Below are 21,034 nucleotides of genomic sequence, written 5' to 3' on the forward strand. Positions count from 1 at the left end.
TCACGCCTATAATCCCAACACTTTGGGAGGCCAAGGTTGGCAGATCATTTGAGGTCAGGAGTTCGACACCAGCATGGTCAACATGGTGAAACCCTGTCTCTACTAAAAATACAAAAATTAGCTGGCCGTGGTGGTACACCCCTGTAATCCCAGCTACTCGGGAGGCTGAGGCAAGAGAATCACTTAAACCTGGGAGATGGAAAAATCATTTTCACTAAAAATTATATTTAGTGCCCAGAATGGTGGCTCAAGCCTGTAATCCCGGAACTTCAGGATGCTAATGTGGGAGGCTCGCTTGAGCCTAAGTTCGAGATCAGCCTGGGCAACATGGAGAGATCTCATCTCTACAAATAATTTAAAAATAGCTAGGTGTGGTGGCAAACGTCTGTTGTTTCAGCTGCTCTGGAGGCTAAAGTGGAATCGTTTGAGTCTAGGCAGTCGAGGCTACAGTGAGCCCTTATCACACCAGTGCACTCCAGCCTGGGTGACAGGGCAAGACCCTGTCTTTAAAAAAAAAAAAAGTATTTAATGTTATAATCCAACAATTCAATACAAACCTCCTTCAATTTTGATGAAAGCTAAGAATTAGAAACCATTTCTATAAAGGTGTCACTTGGTCTCTGGCCCTTCTCCCTTTCAAACTCACAGGCACAGATACCTTTGGGGCTGGATTAGCATTTGCGTTGGGATCCACGGCGGGGAGGGTACAGGATGGGAACCGACAAAAACAGAGCCAAGCTGGTCAGGTCGGTGCCTACCCCAGAATTCGGGGACATTTCTAGATCCTGCAGGAAAGCGCGGGAGGGCCTGACTCAAGCTGGCCTGGCCCTGAGCGCATCTGCGCCCCTGAGGCCTGGCCCTGAGGCTCGAAGACAGCAGCTTTCGGGTTAAAGGGGCCTTGGGAAGAGAGGGGGCACGAAGGTGGTACCCGCTGCGCACAGGCCAGGCTGCCAGGCCGCGGGGCTCGGTCCCGCGAAAGTTAGTAGGTCTTCCACTAAGGCAGAATTGTACTTTTACTCGACAGCATGGAAAGGCCGCTCAGAAGAGCAGCAGCAGCAGAGGAGAAGTCAGCGCAGGTCACAGACGGTTTCACGCTCAGAGACTTGGCCTAGAACTTGGAGGCCCGCTACTCCAGCACGCTCGCCTCCAGGCCACCCACGCCCCCACCACCCGCACTGCGCCGTTATCTGCCTGACTGACATCTTTGTCAGCCAATGACCTTTGGGGCTGCCAAAGCGCCTGCCTCCGAGAGTTGGGCGGGGCGAGTAGTTGCAATGACAAACATTTAACCCAATAACGAGGAGAGTTCACACGCTACGGCTGCAATAACCAACGAGAAGAAAGAATCCTTTCGAAAGGACGTGTCAGGCAACCAACGGCCGGTGGCGCTGCAGGGGTCCCGTGGCTTCCGTTCCGAGAGGGCGGGGCTGCGTCCCGAAACGGAAGGTGGTTGTCGTCGGTGCCCAAGCTGGTTTGAAACTAGGGGTCGGGCTCAGTCGTCGTCGTTGTTTGTCGCCGCATCCCCCCTTCCGGGGCAGGCCGTTCCTGCCCGCCCCCGCCTCTCCTCCCTTCGGACCCTTAGATCTCAGGCCCGGCTCCCCGCCCGACTCGCACCCCGCCCCTCGCAGCCCACTGTTGACCCGGCCCGTACTGCGGCGCCGCCGCCACCATGTCCCTGCACGGCAAACGGAAGGAGATCTACAAGTATGAAGCGCCCTGGACGGTCTACGCGATGAACTGGAGTGTGCGGCCTGATAAGCGCTTTCGCTTGGCGCTGGGCAGCTTCGTGGAGGAGTACAACAACAAGGTGGGCCGGGCAGGGCCTCGGAATCCAGCTGGCAGGGAGCGGGCCCTGGGATCGCCCTTCCCGGGCCGGAGCCCAGGCCCCAGAACCCTCCTGCGGACTCGCCTTGGGGCCATGGAGCGGTTCCAATGTCTGGCCCTGTGCTGAAGGTTTCGTACTCGTTGTCTGTCTCATTTAATGCCGGCAGCATTCTTGTGTAGTCGGCAGTGTAGTGGGGAAACTGAGTCACGGTTTTGTGACTTGCCTGGGTTAGGCAGCTATTTCGTGGTGGAAACAGGTCTTAAAACCGGGTTTACGCCCCAAAGATACTCCATTTATTCCTCCCGTGCTCTCCACTCCTGCCGCATTTTTTCGTTGGTGGGCGGGGAAGGGAAGAGGGAGTGGTAGTTGTGAAGGAAAATGCAGACGCTTCTATTGGCGGTCGTGCACTCTTGGCCGCACTAGATTTCTACTAAGACGATCTGTTGTACAAGCTTCCCCGCCCCCTACTCCCACCCCCCGGGTACTCATGGATCCTAGCCCTTCTGCCAGAATTACTGTTGCTCTTGCTTCCTGATAACCATTCTCTCTAAAGCAATCTCTTTGGAAATCTTGGCCTGTGGCATGATCCCGCCGTTGTTTCCTGAACACAGGATGACAGGGCCTTATCTCTTGGCTTGTTTCATGCTAGTACAGTTGTGTGACCTTTAGTAGTAGGTCTTGCTGGACATTCATCAATTTGAGAATCCTTTATAGAAGCACCGTGTCGTAAGGGAGCTTTTAAACTGGCATTGCAACATAAACTCATCTTTGAAAGTTGAGTAAGTCAGTTGGAAGAATTTTCTTTGCTTTCTTCCTTTTACTTAATTAAAGTTGAATGATAGCGATCAGAGCAACTGAAAGCTGTGGCTAGTGATATGTAAAGCCACTACTGCTGTATGCCATGAACATCAGATTTAAGAAGAGTAAAATTGGCTGGGCGCGGCGGTTCACGCCTGTAATCCCAGCACTTTGGGAGGCCGAGGCGGGCGGATTACCTGAGCTCAGGAGTTTGCGACCAGGCTGGGTAACAAGGTGAAACCCAGTCTACTGAAATACGAAAAAAAAAAAAAAAAAAAAAAGAAGACGAAAACTGTTCAGTGACAAGGCTCATGCAGAGGGAAAAAAGCCAGGTGGTCTAGGAGTGGGTCCTGTCTGGTTATTGACTAGCTGTGAGGTGTTGCACAGGCCTGTTTTATTATCTGTGACCCACAGTTTGCTGTAGGGAAGGGGTTCTGGTTTACATTGAGGGTCTTGTAAAAAAGAAATTTGAATATTTTACAGTTTGTTTACAGTTTTTCAGGAGCACGTTTCTCTAGAGTGGGTCTTCTTTGGAGTCCTCTTTGAGAAGCTGATGAAAGTGATGGATTTTCATTGTCCAGACATTACACATACATGAACATATTTACAAACAAATCCAAGCAATATGCACTGATCTTTAAGTTCACCCATTTCCCGGGCGAGATAGAGCTGCATTTCCTTTCCTCTGATGCTTCTTTCTTCCTTATGGCCCATTGTGGACAGCTGAACTGGGAATGGGATTCAAGATTCTGATGTGGACACCGTGTTAGTAAAATTAGGACCACTAGAACTATTGTTTAAGGATACACGTGGAAAATAAAAAAGTATGTCTTTCAGAGAGCTTAAGTCTTTTCACACAAATTAATGTTTTTTTCTTGTAACTTTTCCAGTGTCCTGGGGTAAACAATAGTTACTCGTATTCTCCAGAGAGGAGAAACTGAGCCACAGTTAGGCTGCTGGTAGAATCAAGGGAGTAGTCAAACTGCTGTTGCAGGAACTCTACCCCAGTTTGTCCTTTCTTTTAGCAACTCTCTGGAGCTTCCTCTTTGTTCCAGGCACATAGGTAGCATGGCTTAGCAGTGAAATGCAAACTAATAACCCCTCTATCAACAGCGTAAGCAGTTAGCTATATCTTAACTCACATGATGTAGGCAATGTGCTGTCTTAAAATCATTTTTGTGCCTCCACCTATCAGTAGGTCAGGGTTCTTAAATTCTGTGTGCTATGATCATCTGATACCAATAGACCCCTTCTCATAGTTATGTTTTCAAATGCATAGAACACGTAGAATTACAAAAGAAACCACTTACGTTGTGCTACAGATATAAACATGTTTTTAGAAGTGGTGATGTAGTCATATGTACTTTTAATAAATTAACGTATTGATTTACACCATCCAGTGTAATTATTAATGTAATTTTGAAGTGGTGACAGGGGTAAACAGCATTTCAAGATGCTTAACTGCACTGTGGTAGGAAAAAATATTTCTCTTGCTGGCAGAGTCACAGATACTCATGCCACTGTGAGCACCTGCCCCATTTGTAATTGAAGGAAATAAAAAAAATTTAGCTAGAGGTGAATGGAAATATGGGCGTGATTTTCCAATTCAAGTTCACAGACCCCAAGTTAAGAAACGCTGCGAGACAGGATTATGTCTAGTGGTTGGTGAGCAGCAAATCCTGCCTTAAAGCAGTGATTCTGAGGCTAAGTTTGTGAGAAGCCCTGCCAAAGAGGTGGTCGACTTTGTAATTTGGAGGAACTTTAGAACTATTGGTTGGAATTTTTAGACCATTGGTTCCTGCTTGCCATGGATAGTGGTCACCAGCAGAGGAAAAAGTAAATGGACACAGCAAATTAACATTGATGAAAAAGGCTAGAAGTGGTCATCTTTTTAGTGTGGAGACATTCACTAAGAAAACATGGTGATGAATTTTAAAATTTGGTATTAACATACTCATGTTTTCCTAACGTAAAATTGTTCCTAGTTGATCCATAGAATTATGTCTATCAACAGTTTAAGAAATTGACTTCCAGGTGTTCCTTCGTGTGAATAAATTTGGGAATTATTGCAGAGTAAAGAAACAGATTCTATCAAATACACCTGGAATAAAAAGCCCCATTATAGGGCTGGGCGTGGTGCCTCACACCTGTAATCCTAGCACTTTGGGAGGCTGAGTTGGGAGAATCACTTCAGTCCAGGAGTTTGATACCAACCTGGGCAACATGGAGAAACCCTGACTGTACAAAAACATTAAAAAATTAGCCAGGTATGGTGGCATCTGCCTGTACTCCCAGCTACTTGGGAAGGTGAGGTAGGAGGAAAGTTTGAGCCCAGGAGGCAGAGGTTACAGTGAGCCAAGATCATGCCACTGCACTCCAGCCTGGGCGACAGAGCCAGACCCTGTCTCAAAAAACAGCATCGTTATTGGATATTATGTTTCTACCTTCTTTTGTTGTGGTCTCTTGAGGAATAAAGCAGGATTGGTGTTGGAGCAACAGGTTCTCTAAATTTTAGTGTGTGAGAATCCCAAGGGAGCTGCACATTCCTGGGCTCCACCCTTGAAGTTAACAGACTTGGAGATAGGTGACAGACACACTAGTGGTTAAGGGGTCAGATGGCACTCTCAGAACATGGCCCTGGAGCTACCTTGACATTTGCTGGCCAGAGGCAGGAATCTGATCTTTTTGTGTCTGCATGCTCCTGAACATTGGCTCTGCTCTTCCATCCAACTTCACCGATGAAAAAAGCTCTGTGATTAGCCTGGGTTATCTAAGTCCTGCCACTTCCCAGTTTTGTATTGCCTTGGGCAAGTTATCCTCTGTGTCTCAGTTTCCTCATCTGTAAAATTAGGGCAATAAATAATAACATCTACCTTATTCAAAGATTAAATGAGTTAATATATGTAATGGACTTAGGAACTCCACCCAGGCCATATAGAGATGTTAGCTGTTATTTAATCATTATCATTACTGTACCTATAATTGAAATATAACCAAAGAGAATTATATGACTGTTTAGTAAATTTAATTTTTGTATTTTTCAGAGAGGATTCAGGAATAAGAGGTCAGAATGGTAGCTGAAAAGGTCATTATTTCATTCTCTGCCTTTTAAAGACTCTGGGGGAAAAATTCCCTGATCTCTTTCAACCCAACTCAGTTTGTAGTCTAGCAGCTTCTTGTAGTCAGACTTCAGGTAGTGTAATTTTATAGTTTAAATTCATTTTCTCTTGTTCTACCTGGCTTACCTACAGTAAGTCAGATATAAGAATTTGGCATTTCTCCTGTGTTTTGACAATATCGTTGGTCTTTAGGCCCAGGTGTTATTGCCCCTCTTTTATTGGGAAAAGCTGGGTAGCAGTTCCTGGGCTTCTGTTTCACTTAAGTGCATGTTTCAGGGTTGGTTTTGAGTAAAGATGGCAGCGTGATTGGGATTTAGTTTGCCCCAGGATTTAACTAACTGACTGCTTGTGCTCTAAGATTTAGCATCCAGAGAGTATTTTTGAGGTTCTGAGGACAGACTGTAGGCATATCTGATGCTTTTTGGAGAATCCTGGTAGTGAGTCTGGGTGGCATGACCACCTTGTACTTGAAACACTGGGATGGATGCTCACCTTGCTAGCCTGTGTTGATTCCTCTGAGGTTTTTAATACAATTACTTTGTATGTTTGCTGCATAATTATGTCGACTCTGGTATTTAATTTTTCATCTTGGTATTTGCAGTAGCACTTCAGGATTATCATTCATTTGCTCATTAATTCAGCCAGTGTATATTGAACACATACTCGTGTGTTTTAGGCACAGTGATGATACTGGGGAACCATCTGTGGCTTTGTTAGTAGGTGCGAGATTGGCAGGAGTAAACACAATGTGTTTTGGTACACATCAGTACTTTTAATAGATATTTAGAACGTTGCAGTGTTCCACGAGTCCCTGTCAAGACTGTCAGCAGGGGAATTTAAGACATAAAACTCTTCTGGTTTTAACTTCCTCCTTTTTCTAGACAGTGAGAGGACTCATTCCCTGTTGAGACCACTGGATAAAAATGATCATGCTTTTTTAAAAGTGCCACTTTATTGCTTTTTGTCCTAATCTTGTTCACATAGACTTATTGGAGATGCTGTCACTTGAACAAGGAGTGAATCTATGCTCTGTAGGTAGCCTGGCTTGCCTAAGGTCTTGCTGCCAAAGCTGTCTAGTCAGCCTCTGAGCCACAAGGCAAACGTGTGCTGTGCCAGAATTCATCTTAAAGTTTAATAAGGCAGGACCTTGGGTACCTGCAGGCACTGGTCCTTGGTAATCAGTCAGGAAGAGGCTTGAAGAGAAAGCAAGTAGAAAAGACCAAGAAAAGCTAGCGTATATTCTCAGAATATTGTGTTAGGCGATTTTTGTTTTACTAACAATTGTGGGAAAATGTTGCAGTGACTGGAGTGTTATGTTGATTTGGATAACTTGGGAGCTTATTTTAAAAATTACCTTCACATACACACATTCACCTTCATCTTCTGCACTAGCACTGTGTGTATTAAAGTGGAATACGGCCGGGCGCAGTGGCTCATGCCTGTAATCCCTGCCCTTTGGGAGGTGGAGGTGGGCGGATCACCTGAGGTCAGGAGTTCAAGACCAGCCTGACCAACATGGAGAAACCCTGTCTCTACTAAAAATACAAAATTAGGCGGGCGTGGTGGCGCGTGCCTGTAATCCTTGCTACTTGGGAGGCTGAGGGAGGAGAATCGTTTGAACCCGGGAGGTGGAGGTTGCCGTGAGCCGAGATTGTGCCATTGCACTCCAGCCTAGGCAACAAGAGTGAAACTCCGTCTCAAAAAAAATAAGTAAATAAAATAAAGTGGAATACACAGTTTCTTCCCTCAAGGAGCTTATACTAACAAGGTAGACATGGGACTTTCAAAAAATATATATATGTATAGTATAAATATATATGGTATATATATGGTATAAATATATATATGGTGTATGTATATGGTATAAATATATGTGATATATATATGGTATATATATGATATAAATAATGTGTAATTTATGTTGTTCATGAAAGTAGTAAAAGTGAAGATGCGGTCATGCCTTCGAGGAGTATTTTATATTTGCTTACTAGGAGACATCATGCATAATAATATTCACAGTTCAAAAATGAGTAAAAATGATCCTGCTTCGCAGCCTTTTCAGGAGGATTTGTATCATATTGGAGTAAAGGGTTGCTAAACAATGGTGCAGAAGGGCAGTGGAGGTAGGAGACAGAAGAGGTTTAGCAAGGGTCAGGGAAGACTATGGAGAAAAAAGTAGAGAGAAAAAGACCTAAATGTCAACAGTAGGATGATGAGAGTCAGATACAATTCTTACCTGTCCGTAATATATAAGGAAGGACAGCAGTATAATGAAGAGCAAACAGGAAGATGTTGAGAAATACTTGTGGCTGCAGATTCCAAACTCAGAAGAATGCAATTCTCCAAAATAGGATTTTGATGGGCAGAGTCACTCCTTTGTTTGAGACAGAAGAGGTTACACAGGCTGGCATCAGGAGCTTCCCCAAGCCCCATAGGAGATGTTGGGTAAGAGGGGGGCTGAGCTCTAAAAGGAGACATATAGATGTGTCATCTTCTCTAGAAGTGTTAGATGAGGGCTGTTGGAGGAGACATTGAATTGTGAGCAGCTTCGTGGCGCCTGACTTCACTGGCTGAGGAGATGCAAAGGCTTCCTGTGTTTCTACTAACTTGGAACATAGTCCTCCTTGAGATCATCTAGGAAGAACTTCCCTCATTAAGCCAAGGTGGGAGGATCACTTGAGGCCAGGAGTTTGAGACCAGCCTGGACAACATAGCAAGACTCTGTCTCTACAAAAATACACAAAAATTGGCCAGGTGCAGTGGCTCATGCCTGTAATCCCAGCACTTTAGGAGGCCAAGGCGGGCAGATCACTTGAGGTCAGGAGTTCAAGACCAGCCTGGCCAACGTGGTGAAACCGTCTCTCTAGTAAAAATACAAAAATTAGCTGGGCTTGGTGGTGGGCACCTGTAATCCCAGCTACTCGGGAGGCTGAGGCAGGAGAATAGTTTGAACCTGGGAGGCGGAGGTTGCAGCGAGTAAAGATTGTGCCACTGCACTCCAGTCTGGGTGACAGAGCAAGACTCTGTTTCAAAAAGAAAAAATAAATTAGGGCTGGGCGCAGTGACTCATGCCTGTAGTCCCAGCACTTTGGGAGGCTGTGGCTGGCGGATCATGAGTTCAGGAGTTTGAGACCAGCCTGACCAACATGGTGAAACCCCATCTCTACTAAAAATACAAAAATTAGCCAGGTTTGGTGATGTGCACCTGTAATCCCAGCTACTTGGAAGGCTGAGGCAGGAGAATCACTTGAACCTCGGAGGCGGAGGTTGTGGTGAGCTGAGATGGCACCACTGCACCAGCCTGGGTGACAGAGCGAAACTCTATCTCAAAAGAAAAAACAAATGAACTAGGTGTGGTGGCGTGCACCTGTAGTCCCAGCTACTGAGGAGGCTGAGATGGAAGGATCACTTGAGCCCAGGAGGTCAAGGCTTCAGTGAGCCAAGATCTTGCCACTGCACTCCGGCTGAGGTGACAGAGTGAGACCCCCATTTCAAAACCCAAAAAAAAAAAGAAACAAAATAAATGGAATCAGCACAGTAGCTACAGAAAGATACTATAAGAAAGGATGGGGGCAAAATGGAAAATAAGTGGCAGGTAAAGTACCCATACTAAAAAGATGTTTTTAGCTTAGTTGAAAAATAATGGCCAGTCTTACCACTGTGAATTCAAAGAACTTAAGAAAATACAGAACTTCAAGCAGAGATGTAGAGGATTGGGTAAAATAAGGCATGGCGAAGAGAAAATGTAACATCAGCTGGCAGAGCACACAGGAAAGTAGTGGAAGAGAAAACTAAACTTATCACAGAATTAAAAGCCAAATTTGAAGCAGAAGAAAGGCTGGGCACAGTGGTTCACTCCTGTAATCCAAGCTACTTGGGACATTGAGGCAGGAGACTCGCTTGAACCCAGAAAGAGGAGGTTGCAGGGAGCCGAGATCATGCCACTGCACTCCAGCCTGGGCGATGAAGTGAGACTGTCTCAAAAAAAAGAAAGAAAGAAACAGAATAAAGATGAACACACAGTGCTGAAAACAGTAAAGGATAGGGAGGACAGACTGAAAAATGAAATCAGAGAAAATAATTAGAACATAATAGATGCAGAAAGTAAAAGAGATCTGACTTAAGTATAATTGGTGTCCCTGAAGACGAGGACCAAAGAAATGAAACAAACTCAAATCTATGGTTAAAGAGCGTAGAAACAAAGATTTGAAGTGATAAGTTCAAATTCTATCTCAAGAAAAAGTGGCGCCAAACAGTTGGCACTGAAATATTTCCTAGGAAAATTTCTTTTTTAAAAAATTTATCAGGCCGAGCGTGGTGGCTCAAGTCTGTAATCCCAGCACTTTGGGAGGCCGAGACGGGCGGATCACGAGGTCAGGAGATCAAGAGCATCCTGGCTAACACGGTGAAACCCTGTCTCTACTAAAAAAAAAAATACGAAAACTAGCCGGGCGAGGTGGCGGGTGCCTGTAGTCCCAGCTACTCCGGAGGCTGAGGCAGGAGAATGGCGGGAACCCGGCAGGCGGAGCTTGCAGTGAGCTGAGATCCGGCCACTGCACTCCAGCCTGGGCAACAGAGCGAGACTCCGTCTCAAAAAAAAAATTTATCTTATTTTTCATGTGTTTTGTTTTGTTTTGAGACACTGTCTCACTCTGTTGCCCAGGCTGGGTGCAGAGGCATGATCCCAGCTCATTGCACTCTTGACCTCCTAGGCTTAATGGATTGTCCCACCTCTGCCTCCCACCCAAGTAGCTGGGACTACAGTTGCACACTACCACGCCCAGCCAATTTTTGTATTTCTTGTAGAGGCAGGGTTTTGCCGTGTTGCCCAGGCGGATCTCAAACTGTGGGCTCAAGCAATCCACCGACCTCAGCCTCCCAAAGGGCTGGGACTGCAAGCCTGGCACAGAGCCTGGCATCCCTAGGAACATTTCTGTGTTTTAATGATGAAGAAGGAATTATTTGGACATTCAGGCAAAATGATCAAGTCTTCTTTAAGAGGGGAAAAGAAATTAGGCTACCTACATTTGATGACAGAAGGCCATGGAGCAATGTCTAGGAATGTACCAGTACTGTAGATTGTGCTGCTATAAATACTTGGGGATATACTTAGGCATATGTGAGGTTTATATGGAAATAATAATGCTGGGGAACACAAAACAATACTTGAAAAATGGGAAGGTATTCTCTTTTCTTGTATAGTAAAGCTTGGTGTCCTAAAGATGTCAGTGTCCCTAAACTTAAGGTGATCCCTGTTTAAAACACCATAGTTGTTTTTTCTTTTCTTTTTTTTTTTTTTTTTTTTTGAGAAGGAGTCTCGCTCTGTCTCCCAGGCTGGAGTGCAGTGGCCAGATCTCAGCTCATTGCAAGCTCCGTCTCCCGGGTTTACGCCATTCTCCTGCCTCAGCCTCCCGAGTAGCTAGGACTATAGGCGCCCGCCACCTCGCCCGGCTAGTTTTTTGTATTTTTTAGTAGAGACGGGGTTTCACCGTGTTAGCCAGGATGCTCTCGATCTCCTGACCTCGTGATCCGCCCGTCTCGGCCTCCCAAAGTGCTGGGATTACAGGCTTGAGCCACTGTGCCCGGCCCATAGTTGTTTTTTCTAGAGACAGTGTCTCGCTCTGTTGCCCAGGCTAGAGTGCAGTGGTATGAGTATAGCTCACTGCAACCTCAAACTCCTGGGCTTAATCAATAGGTATCTCACTATGTTGCTCAGACTGGTCTTGAGCTCCTGGCCTCAAACAGTCCTCCTGCCTGCCCCACCCAGAGTGCTGGGGTTACAGGCGTAGGTGACCATACCTGGCCAAAAATACTCCAGATTTTTAATAATGGTTTTTTAGAACCAGGCAAACTGATTGTTTCTACAGACAAATGTTACAAACATGCACACATGGTCAGAAAACTTCTGAAAAGGTGGACTAGTGATGGAGATGGGAAACCACCCACCAGATATTAAAACATAATGCAAAGATATAATAAAAAGGTCATTTGATACTGTAAGAACTGATGCATAAACAGAGTCCAGAAATGAACTCAGAATACAAAAAGAAATGTAGTCTGCTAAAAGTGATATGAAATGAAGAAAAAATATTTCTAAGGCCAGGTGCAGTGGGTCACGCCTGTAATTCCAGCACTTTGGGAGGCTGAGGCAGGCGAATCACAAGGTCAGGAGTTCGAGACCAGCCTGGCCAACATAGTGAAGCCCCGTATCTACTAAAAACACAAAAAATTAGCCGGGCATATTGGTAGGTGCATGTAATCCCAGCTACTCAGGAGGCTGAGGCAGGAGAATTGCTTGAACCCAGGAGGCGGAGCTTGCAGTGAACCGAGATTGTGCCACGCCACTGCACTCCAGCCTGGGTGACAGTGCGAGACTCCATATATATATATACACACAAATATATATATATACACACAAATATACACACAAATATATATATATACACACACAAATATATATATATATATATATATTTATTTATTTATTTAATAATGAGTAAACCAGAACAAAAAATTGGATCTCTACCTTAAACCTTGTACCAGCCGGGTGCAGTGGCTCACACCTATAATCCCAGCACTTTGGGAGGCCGAGGCGGGTGGATCACCTGAGGTCAGGAGTTCGAGACCAGTCTGGCCAGCATGGTGAAACCCTGTCTCTACTAAAAATACAAAAATTAGCCGGGCGTGATGGCAGGTGCCTGTAATCCCAGCTACTCGGGAAGCTGAGGTAGGAGAATCGCTTGAACCCGGGAGGCGGAGGTTGCAGTGAGCCGAGATGGCACTATTGCACTCCAGCCTGGGCAACAGAGTGGGACTCCATCTAAAACAAACAAACAAACAAAAAAAGCCTTGTACCAGAATTCCAGATAAATGAGAAGATGTAAACATTCAGCTGTAAAACATGGGAGAATCTTGGTGTGAGAAACTCATAAAAGTAGAAGTAAACTATATACAAATAAAATCTCTGTAACAAAACCAACCCAGGAAAGTCAAAAGATAAGTGACAAACTGAAAAAATACATGTAACATTCCAGACAAAGAACAAATCCTTTAATATAAAGATTTGCGTATAAAGATCTGCAAATCACCAGAAGACCAGTCACCCAGTAGAAAAAGGGAAACAGATATGAACAGTTTCCAGAAAGGATATGTAAATGATTCTTGAACATATGAAGAATTGAACCTCGTAAGGAAAAAAAAAATAATGGAGTTTCAGTTAGATTAGGAAAAATAAAAAACCTTAGTAATCTACTGTGTGTGTGTGTATCTACATATGTGTAGCTTTCCTGTGCAGTTGCTATCAAAATTTAAATTGGCATTATTTTCCACCTGGTAGTTCTGCTAGTGATAATTCATCCTACAGCTATACTCACGTGGTTGAAATGACTAAAGTGCAAGGATATTCATTTTGGCATTATTTGTAAGAGAAAAATATGAAAATATTTTTAGGGAAATAGTTGAATAAATTATGCTACCTCCATGCAGCTGTTAAAAGAATGAGCTAAGTTTTCATGTGGAAAAAATATATAGAAGAGTAAACTAACACCTGTGTTTTAAAAAAGGCGTATGCATAGATGTATGTACACTCATACATGGTTGTGTGTGGAAGGGATACACAAGAAATTGATAAGATTGATTTCTCCAGGGAAAGGAACTGGGATGTAGCGGCCCTAATTTGTACTATAATTGCTTTTGTGCCTTTCAAAATTTGGGCCTTGTGTATGTATTACCTAGTAAAAAAGTTAGTAAAAAAAAAAAGCTAACATTAATAAAAATTAAATCTTACTCAGTAGAACTTCAGAAAGGAATAAACAGAAAGGAATGAACGAAGAAGCACTAGGCATATAGTAACAAGAAGCAGTTCTTTTTATAGAGAAGAAGTCAGGCATGATAACATTAACATCAGATAAAATTCAAGGCAAAAATATTGAAACAAAAGGAAATATTTTACATGTTAAACATACAGGCTGGGCATGATGGCTCACGCTTGTAATCCCAGCTACAGGCCAGGTGCAGTGGCTCACGCCTGTAATGCCAGCACTTTGAGAGGCCGAGGCAGTCAGATCACTTGAGGTCAGGAGTTCAAGACCAACCTGGCCAACATGGTGAAACCCCGTCTCTACTAAAAATACAAAAATTAGCCAGGTGTGGTGGCACACCCCTGTAATCCCAGCTACTCGGGAGGCTGAGGCAGGAGAATCACTTGAACCCAGGAAGTGGAGGTTGCAGTGAGCTAAGAGTGCACCACTACACTCCAGTCTGAGTGACAGAGTGAGTCTCCATCTAAAAAAAAAAAAAAAAAGAAAAAGAAAAAACATTAAGAAAATTGATATATTGTGTAAAGGAAGCAAGTTGCAAAATAGTATAATATAATTACGTAAAGAAAAATTGTTTATCTGTAAATCTGTAGGCAAGATCTGGAAGTAGTTATCAAACCAAACGGCAATTACTGGTATAGAAGGATGGGGTGGCATTGAAAGAGGGACTTGCACTTTTAATTCACTATACTTGATATCTTAATTATTTACAGTTAGTATAAATTACTTCTGTAATGCTTAAAAATACTTAAAAACTATAAAGAACCGGGGGAAAAAGAAAATGAATGGTTATCTTTATGTGGTGGGATTTTAATTTTAATTTTTTTTGTGTGTGGGGGCAGTATTATAATGAAAAAGTTTTAATTTCCTAATTGGGGAAAATCATTTTTAAAAATTACATCAGAACTTGAATTCCATGAACCTTTTCTGAACAATGAGGATGGCTTTTTTCTTGAATCAAATTAAAAATTTAAGTCATTACCTCTTCTGAAAGCATTGAGAAGGTCAATGAAAGATTGAATCTCTGCTGTTTCCTGGCTTCTCTCTTAGGTCAGGTACTGTTGTGTGGAGATTGTCAAACTTAGCTGAAATCATATCACCAGGGGTGATGAATTCCTAAGAATAGAGAGTCCTGGGCCTCACTTGACACTTACTGAATTGGAATCTTAGGCTGGAGTTGAAGGCCTAGGAATGTAAACCTCTTCAGGCAAGTCTGATAGCTAAGTTGGAAAACCATTGCTGTAGGCAGTACAAGCAGAAGTGAGACACAGGCCTATATTTAAGGCATTTACTAAGTGAAATAGCGTAAGACAGTAATGTCAGTGCTTTCATGAGGCACTGTGGGATTCGTCACCAAACAGATGGTAGAGATAAGCACTGAAAGAAATAGCACCGGACCAGGAAGACTGTAAATGCCTTATGAAGGAGGTGAGATGTCATAATATTCAAAGCTCATATATTGAGTAAGACAGTTCTACATAGAGCTGTTACGTACAACTGGAGGTAGGTACTGTGAACATCCTCACTTTACAGATTGTGAAACAAGATTAGCAGAGTTAAGTAACATATCCAAAGTGTTACAGCTAGCAGGTGATAAGTAGGGAGCCCTAGAAGCCCGATTAAGTGCTGTACTAACATTGGGCAGGATTTGGGTCAGTGGAAAGGAGGTATGAGGATTTTACAGGTATAGAGGGGAGTGTAAGGAAAGGGATGGGAAACAGTGACTAGATAAATGAAGGTGGAATGTAAGGTAAGTTAGGGCTGGGTGGTAGAAAGCCTTGTTAGGCTAAGAGAATCCTAAGTGGCAAATGCTCACAAGATTGGATATTTGAACCTTGGGAGGACATCTCTGATGACTTGAAAGGCATTTTCTCTTCCAGTTGAACTTCACAGTGTTATCTGCAAGGTTAGAGAGGGATTTGGGGTTTCGTGCTCCCTGGTGTATCCACAGCTCTTAAAACAGTGCCTGACTCCTAGGAGCTGTCCACTAAATACTTTTTTTTTTTTTTTTTTTTTGAGACGGAGTCTCGCTCTGTCGCCCGGGCTGGAGTGCAGTGGCCGGATCTCAGCTCACTGCAAGCTCCGCCTCCCGGGTTCTCGCCATTCTCCCGCCTCAGCCTCCTGAGTAGCTGGGACCACAGGCGCCCGCCACCTCGCCCGGCTAATTTTTTTTTTGCATTTTTAGTAGAGACGGGGTTTCACTGTGTTAGTCAGGATGGTCTCGATCTCCTGACCTCGTGATCCGCCCGTCTCGGCCTCCCAAAGTGCTGGGATTACAGGCTTGAGCCACCGCGCCCGGCCAGTACTTCTTGAATGAATATATAAATGAAATATCTGGCTCACAATCTATATCAGAGGTTTATTCTTTCTTTTTTCTTTCTTTCTTCCTTTTTTGAGACAAAAAAAAAAAAGCTCTGTCACCCAGGCTGCAGTGTGGTGGCGTGATCTCAGTTCACTGCAACCTCTACCTCCTAGGCTCAAACCATCTTTCCATCTCAGCTTCCCAATTAGCTGGAACTACAGGCATGCACTCCCACACCCGGCGAATTTTTGTATTTTTTGTAGGGACGAGGTTCCACCATGTTGCCCAGACTGGTCTCGAACTCCCCGCCTTGGCCTCCCAAAGTGCTGGGACTACAGGTGTGAGCCACCACACCCAGCTTCAGAGGTTTATTCTTTATTCTGCCTGATGAGCCTGATAATTTAGCCTTTCATGTTATTGTCGTCGTCATTGTTGTGTGGGTACATAATAGGTGTGTCTATTTTGGTATAGACATGCAATACGTAATAATCACAACTTGGAAAATTGGGTATCCATTGCCACAAGCATTTATCCTTTGTAAAAATACAGAACACTTTACAAATTTCCGTGTCATCCTTGTGCAGGGGCCATGCTAACCACTGTATAGTTCCGATTGGAGTATGTGTGCTGCTGAAGCAAGCACTCTCATCTGGGTTTTTTTTCCCTTTCTCCTCCACAAAGGCTGATACCAAAAATTCCATGTTTCATCTAGAATCTTCCTTCTTTATGTAATATTTTCTGGCCGGGCGTGGTGGCTTATGCCTGTAATCCCAGCACTTTGGGAGGCCAAGGCGGGTGGATCACCTGAGATCAGGACTTTGAGAGCAGCATGACCGACATGGTGAAACCCCATCTTTACTAAAAATACAAAAAAAATTAGCTGGGCACACTGGCATCTGCGTGTAATCCCAGCTACTTGGGAGGCTGAGGCAGGAGAATCACTTGAACCTAGGAGGCTGAGGTAGCAGTGAACCAAGATCATGCCATTGCACTCCAGCCTGGGTGACAAGAGTGAAAATCCGTATCAAAAAAAAAAAAAAAAAAAAAAAAATTCTGCAAAGATCAGAAGGTCAACTTTTTAGTTCCATGTAAAAACTGTTCATTTGGTCACAGTCCCTCTTGTGGCCATTCCTGGTTATCCCTTGCCATTCTCACTATCAGTCACCATAGACCCTTAATTTTTCCCCTGTTCCCTTCTGAGCTCCCTGCCTCCAGCCACCTGCTTGATCCAGTCTGTCCTGCCCAGCACTACGAGATGTGTGGTCCTCAGAGGCCTTGTAACCAATCACACCACTGTCTTCTCAAAGACACCTTCATGGGGGGAAGGCCATGGTTGCTTTTGGGGCCTTCCAGCCTCCCCTCAGCACACCTTCCCAGCCGCATCTCCACTGCACTCCCACGTGGCTCTCTCAAACAGGCCCGCTTGCTGCTACCAAATGGGTCATTTAGTTTGCCACCTTTGTATGCATGACCCTTCTGTTCCAGCTACCTGGGTTGCCCTTCCCTTTCCTATTTGCCTACCCAGATCCTTCCTGTTCTCCTTTGAAGACTCTGCTCAGATGCTAACTCCTCTTTTCCTCAGGTGCCCTGTTTGAATCATTGCTCTTTCCTCTCAATTGTTATCTATTATTATCTGTGTCATAAATAAGCCAATCATGTATTACCTTGTGACATTACTTGCATTACTATCTTAAGTGTTTTTGGATACTGGGTTTTGTCTCCTTTTATGTCTTTATGCATTATCTTCCCTAACAGTTATATGATTGTTGAAAATATGTGGGTGCTCTATAAAATGAATATTTAGACTTAGTCATATGGATTTTTAAGAGTTAAAGATGGATGACAAGATCTATGAATATACATAGAAAAATCCTTAGGAATCTACAAAAAAGCTACTAAAACTAACAACTAATGTAGCAAAGTTATAGAAGCCAAGATTAATGTATAAAAATCAATTGTATTTCTATATACAGTAGCAACGAACAATTGGAAATGGAATTTGAAACAGTTTCGTGGTCAAGCACAGTAGCTCATATGTGTAAGCCCAGCATACTGGGAGGCCAAAGTGGGTGGATTACTTGAGCCCAGGAGTTCAAGACCAGCCTGGGCAACATGGCAAAACCCTGTCTCTACAAAAAATACAAAAATTAGCTGGGTATGGTGGCTTGTACCTGTAGTCCCAGCTACTTGGGAGGCTGAGGTAGGAGGATCACTTGAGCCTGGGAGGCCAAGGCTGTAGTAAGCTGTGATCGAGCCACTACACTCCACCCTGGGTGACAGCTAATTTTTTAGTATTTTTAGTAAGATGTAAGTTCTCCCCAAACTGATCGATAGATTCAATAGAATCCCAATCAGAATCTCAGCAGGCTTTTTGTAAAATTCGACAAGCTGATTGTAAAATGTACATGGAAAAGCAAAAGTAGAGAATAGCAAAACAATTTTGAAAAAGAACAGCAAAGTTAGAGAACTCATCTGATTTTAGAACTTACTAGAAAGCTACTATAATCAAGACATTTTGCCTACTAGCAAACAGATAGGCAAATAGATAATGGAACAGAATAGAGTCCAGAAATAGATGAACAAATACATAGTCAACTGATTTTCAATAAAGGGTTCAAGGTAATTCAAAGGAGAAAGAATTCTCAACCAGTGATGCTGGAACAGGCAGACATATGTAAAAAAGCAAACCTTGTTCAGGAGTGGTAGCTCACGCCTGCAATCCTAGCACTTTGGGAGGCCGAGGCAGGTGGATCACCTGAGGTCAACAGTTCGAGACTAGACTGGCCAAAATGGTGAAACCCCTTCTCTACTAAAAATACTAAAAAATTAGCCGGGTGTAGTGGCACACACCTGTAGTCCCAGCTACTTAGGAAGCAGAGGGGTAGGAGAATTGCTTGAACACAGGAGGTGGAGGTTGCCGTGGGCCAAGATTGTGCCATTGCACTCCAGCCTGGGCGACAAGAGCGAAACTCCATCTCAAAAAGAAAAACAACAAAAAGTAAACCTTGATTCATATCTTGTACCATATAAAAATTTAACTTGAAATGACTCAGAGACCAAAATATGAAGCCTAAAACTAGAAAACTTTTAGAAGACAACATAGGAAAAAATATTTGGGACCTGGGATTAAGCAAAGATTTCTTAACTAGGACATACAAAATTGGCTGGGCATGGTGGCTCACTCCTGTAATCCCAGCACTTTGGGAGGCCAAGCCAGGAGGATCACTTGAGCCCAGAAGTTCGAGACCAGCCTGGGCAACATAAGGAGACCCCCATCTCTACAAAAAATTTAGAAATTAGCTGGGTGTGGTGGCACATGCCTGTGGTCCCAGCTACTGGGGAGGCTAAAGCTGGAGGATTGCTTAAGCCCAGGAGGTTGAACCTGCAGTGAACCATGATTGCACCACTGCACTCGAAGAGTGAGACCCTATCTCAAAAACAAAACCAAAATTATAGAGTGCCAGGTTGCACATAATGCAATATTATTCAGCAGTAAGAAAAGAAGCAACTACTGATACACACAAGAACATGGATGAATCTCAAGAGCAGTGTACTGAGTGAAAGTAGCCAGACCAAAGACTCAAGACCATCTCATTCTATTTATGTGGTATTATGGTGAGACAAAACCATAGATCAGTGGCCACTTGGGGTGGGTATAAGGGGTTGACTGCAGAGGAGCCTGGGAGAACTTTCTGGGTTAATGGAAATGTTTTATATCTTACTGTGGGGGTTATACAACTGTACATTTGCCAAAACTCATTTAACTGTACACCTGAGTGGGTTTTATTGCATGCAACTATACCTAACTTTGGGGGAAAAAAATGTGTGGAAGATACTGGTGTCTGAGACTGAAGTTAGGAAGATGAGTAGAAGGAATTCTATTTTGTGTTGTCTGGTTAGTGCTTTTCCCCTTATTGCGGATCTTTACTAAATATTCCCACCATTCCATCTTCCAGTTGGAAGTTCATAAGCAAATGTACAGTTAGTGTCCCACCAAGCCAGATCGAGTTTGACAGCAAAGATTGGAAGTTAATGGTGGGCTAAAATTGACTCTAAGAAAAAGTGATCAGAGCTAGGTGGGACTTAATCATCAATGGTGCCCACTTTTTTTTGCTTGGTTTGGGCTCTTAAACGGTCATTTGACGTACCTTTATATGTAAACATAATGAGCCAGTGTTGAGTTTGGGGTTGATGAGGGTTGTGCACTGTTGGATTTTTAAGTGAGCATTAGTTTGTTTAATGAAATTGCACATATTCATATTCCCGGCCCCTGAGCACCAAATGCCCTCAGCACTCCAGTCATTGTGGCAGCCAAAACCACCCCTGTTCATTTTCAAATACCTCAGAGGTTTCGGGGGAAGGTGTGCCTGGCTTGGTAGAGAGTGCACTTATATAGTTGGTGTCAAGAATGCAGTACTTGAATCAGAAAACCTGTAATCAAATCTTGTCTCTGTCTCCTATTGGCTTTGCAGTATTGAGCATAACCACCCCTTTGAGTCTGGGTGTCCTTGTCTGCCAGGGGATGGTTGGACTAGATGCCCTCACGGCAATTGTTTTTGATTCTGCAGTTTAGTGTAGTACAGTGTCAAGACTTCTGTCACTTGCCAGGCACGGTGGCTCATGTCTGTAATCCCAGCACTTTGGGAGGCTGAGGTGGGAGGATCACTTGAGCCCAGGAGTTTGAGACCAACCTGGGCAACATGTGAGACCTTGTCTCTACAAAAAATGAACAAAATTAACTGTACATGGTGGTGCATGCCTCTAACCCCAGCTTCTTGAGAGGCTGAGGTGGAAGGATCACTTGAGTCCAGGAGATGGAGGCTGCATTGAGCTGTGGTCGCACCACTGCACTCCAGCCTGGGCAACAGAGCAAGATCTTGTCTTAAAAAAAAAACCTCTATCACTGACCAGGGATCTAATGTATTTACTATACTGTTCACAAATGCTTATGTGGCTCAACTTTGGCATGTTACAGGTTCAGCTTGTTGGTTTAGATGAGGAGAGTTCAGAGTTTATTTGCAGAAACACCTTTGACCACCCGTACCCCACCACAAAGCTCATGTGGATCCCTGATACAAAAGGCGTCTATCCAGACCTACTGGCAACAAGCGGCGACTATCTCCGTGTGTGGAGGGTAAGCGGATGCTTTATTAGCAGCCAGACAAGTGGGCTG

At 43.9% G+C, this 21,034-nt stretch overlaps 1 protein-coding gene and 1 non-coding gene across 3 annotated transcripts in view; one reads left to right on the forward strand and one right to left on the reverse strand.

Moving 5' to 3' along the window:
• The first annotated feature begins 1,410 nt into the window (after positions 1-1,410).
• The window catches only part of DCAF7 (DDB1 and CUL4 associated factor 7), a 36,425-nt gene continuing 16,801 nt past the window's right edge, over positions 1,411-21,034 (forward strand). For both annotated transcript variants that reach the window (XR_749783.1, XM_010380061.2), the window contains exons 1-2: positions 1,411-1,807; positions 20,837-20,995. Coding sequence is in view for 1 of the 2 variants with exons in the window: in XM_010380061.2 (XP_010378363.1) it covers positions 1,670-1,807; positions 20,837-20,995 (297 nt within the window). In the remaining variant the exon portion in view is untranslated. The remainder of the gene's footprint in view (positions 1,808-20,836; positions 20,996-21,034) is intronic.
• Positions 16,401-16,504, reverse strand: LOC115894971. The gene has a single exon (XR_004055189.1). It is a non-coding gene; the product is annotated as a U6 spliceosomal RNA (small nuclear RNA).

The sequence above is a fragment of the Rhinopithecus roxellana genome, chromosome 19, assembly GCF_007565055.1.
Source record: "Rhinopithecus roxellana isolate Shanxi Qingling chromosome 19, ASM756505v1, whole genome shotgun sequence".
Lineage (NCBI taxonomy): Eukaryota > Metazoa > Chordata > Mammalia > Primates > Cercopithecidae > Rhinopithecus > Rhinopithecus roxellana.